Source organism: Limulus polyphemus, unplaced genomic scaffold, assembly GCF_000517525.1.
Source record: "Limulus polyphemus unplaced genomic scaffold, Limulus_polyphemus-2.1.2 Scaffold656, whole genome shotgun sequence".
NCBI classification, from domain to species: domain Eukaryota; kingdom Metazoa; phylum Arthropoda; class Merostomata; order Xiphosura; family Limulidae; genus Limulus; species Limulus polyphemus.
In genome coordinates, this window is record NW_013666266.1 from 292,120 (window position 1) to 294,655 (window position 2,536).

Here is a 2,536-nt window from a genome sequence, read left to right on the forward strand (position 1 = left end):
AACACATTTAGATTGAATGGTAATTTATAATCAGTCACAAGAACGTCGAATCTGAATCACTTGAAAAAAACACGGGGGTGCTTAACTTTTTTCCAGGTGTATATATAAACTAGGTGAATGACTGATTGATTTCTTGTGTATTATACTTTAAGTACATATATAAACTAGGTGAATGGCTGACTAATTACCTGTGTATTATACTTTAAGTACATATATAAACTAGGTGAATGGCTGACTGATTACTTGTACTTTGTACTTTAAGTACATATATAAACTAGGTGAATGGCTGACTGATTACTTGTGCTTTATACTTTAAGTACATATATATAAACTAGGTGAATGGCTGACTGATTACTTGTGTATTATACTTAAAGTACATATATAAACTAGGTGAATGGCTGATTGATTTATTCCATATTTTTTCTCCCTTACTTTTTTTTTTCAGGAATTTCTGCATTCCAGCTGTACGACACCAGATTGTAATGGGATTATTATTATTATTGAAATTATTGACAAAGATGGTAAAATCTCAAAAGAGGTAAGACTGCCATTACTGGCTTGTACTTATTTTTTTCATTAAGGATTCATTTAATGAAGGCAGTATTGTCCAATCCCACATATCTGCATATGAAACTGACTAATTCTGATATGAAGTGTCTACAAATAATAAATGACCTTTCATTTGTTTAGTGGAAAATGGATCAAAGCTCTAGGTTTTTGGCTGTATATTTACATGTGTTGGGTCTCAATATAACAAGCACTGTATTAAACTTTAGTCATCAAATAGCAGATTTCAGATTTAAAAATTTGAATTATAATTCCTGTGATAATCAGTAAACTAACTCTGGATTAAAAAACAAAAAAAAGGAACTTACTTAATATCATAAATCAGAACACAAAACGTAAACATTGACTAACCACTTGGAAACTTTCACTATTAATGATATAACATCTCACGAGTTTTGCCCACTTTAGGTGATAAACTATGAAAACTAACTTTTCAAAAGAAATGTAAAAATGGATGATGATGATAATACATAATAATGTTATTGAGTATTTTTTTTATATATATATATATATAGTGCTTATAGAAATTGTGAAAGCATATGTTTGCCACAGTTTCTTCAAAAGATAAACTTTCTCGATTTTGATATTTTTTGAATTTTATTCGTGTAACTCGTACTGTTTGAAAACTTGTATCACAGTGTGTTGAAAAATTAATCACAATCTTGTACTTAAAATTAATAATTATAGAACAATTTTTATATTTTAAAGAGGAGTATTCTATTCAAATATTAATCTGTAGAAGTAATATATATATTTAGAGATTTCAACAACCCTGAGTACTAAGAATCTGAACTTATTTTGACAAGTAATTAATTTGTATTTTACGAAGCTGAGTAATAGCTTTTACAAAAATATATAGTGTACTGAGTTGTGTGTTTGTCCGTTAAATAGTTGATGTAGTTAAACTTGCCAGATCACCAGATAAACAAATTTGACATTTTACATTTTTAATTCACCAGCTTTCAGTTTCAGAACTGGAGTTTTCTTGTACACTGTAAAGATTTTTGAGGTCCAAGAGTTGTTTATTGTCTTATGTTTTGAGCATTACGTGTTCATATCTCAAAACTTCTGTCACACTGAGATAATGAATAAGGGTAGATATCTTGGGCTGAAATTGAGACTAAAGGGGGTGTATTAAAAAGTTTAATTTTTTGTATAAAAACTTGATTTTTTGAATATCCAACAAACTGATATAAACTAAAAACTGTACGTGAAATGGCATAATTCGTAAACATTTACATCACTCGTTAGACTTTCAGATATGAAGCTGTACCTTTTACAGGTTGACATTATGTATTGGTTTGAATTCTAAATCTCGACTGATTAACGTAGATTGAGTAACTAGTAATAACTTCTGATATTTAAGTCAGTTAATTCTGCAGGTTGGAATTTCAAAGTAACTTGTAAACTGATAAAGGTAATTTTGTTTAACAAACTGCTACACGTACAGAATGTCATAAAATCAGTATATAAGGAAACTCGGAACTTTAATGGATATAATGCATTGAATTACCAGTTGGGTACTCTCTCTGTTAACCCTTTCGAGACAGGTCATGGGTGATAGGCCACGTCATTTTTGTTTGTTGACTTGCATTCAAAATTTTATTGCAACCTACGTCAAGCAGCAACCGAGTAAAAAAGGTCATAACTAGAAGAGATAATTGTTTGCTTTACTTCTTTAGTTACTGTTCTGTGTTTTAAGAAAAATAAGTTTAAGCACTTATTTCAAAATAGCAATAATCTATATACATATATAATGTATAATAATTGAAATGTGACTGTATTTTACAAAATACTAGTCTACTAAAACAAAGCCAAGACAAGTTAGTTTGTACAGACCAAAGTTCAGGTTTATGTTATTTGATACAGTAACATGAGTCCACGTGAGACGCATCATTGTAACTTCTGTATTGTTAGCCAGGAATGGGCAAAAGATCAATATGATAAAAATGATATATATATATATATA

General features: G+C 29.3%; 1 protein-coding gene across 1 annotated transcript in view; it reads left to right on the forward strand.

The window, feature by feature from the left end:
- LOC106459746 overlaps window positions 1-2,536 on the forward strand; it is a 64,327-nt gene that overhangs the window by 38,262 nt on the left and 23,529 nt on the right. Inside the window, exon 20 of the mRNA XM_022386300.1 lies at window positions 446-538. Coding sequence (XP_022242008.1) covers window positions 446-538 — 93 coding nt within the window. The remainder of the gene's footprint in view (window positions 1-445; window positions 539-2,536) is intronic.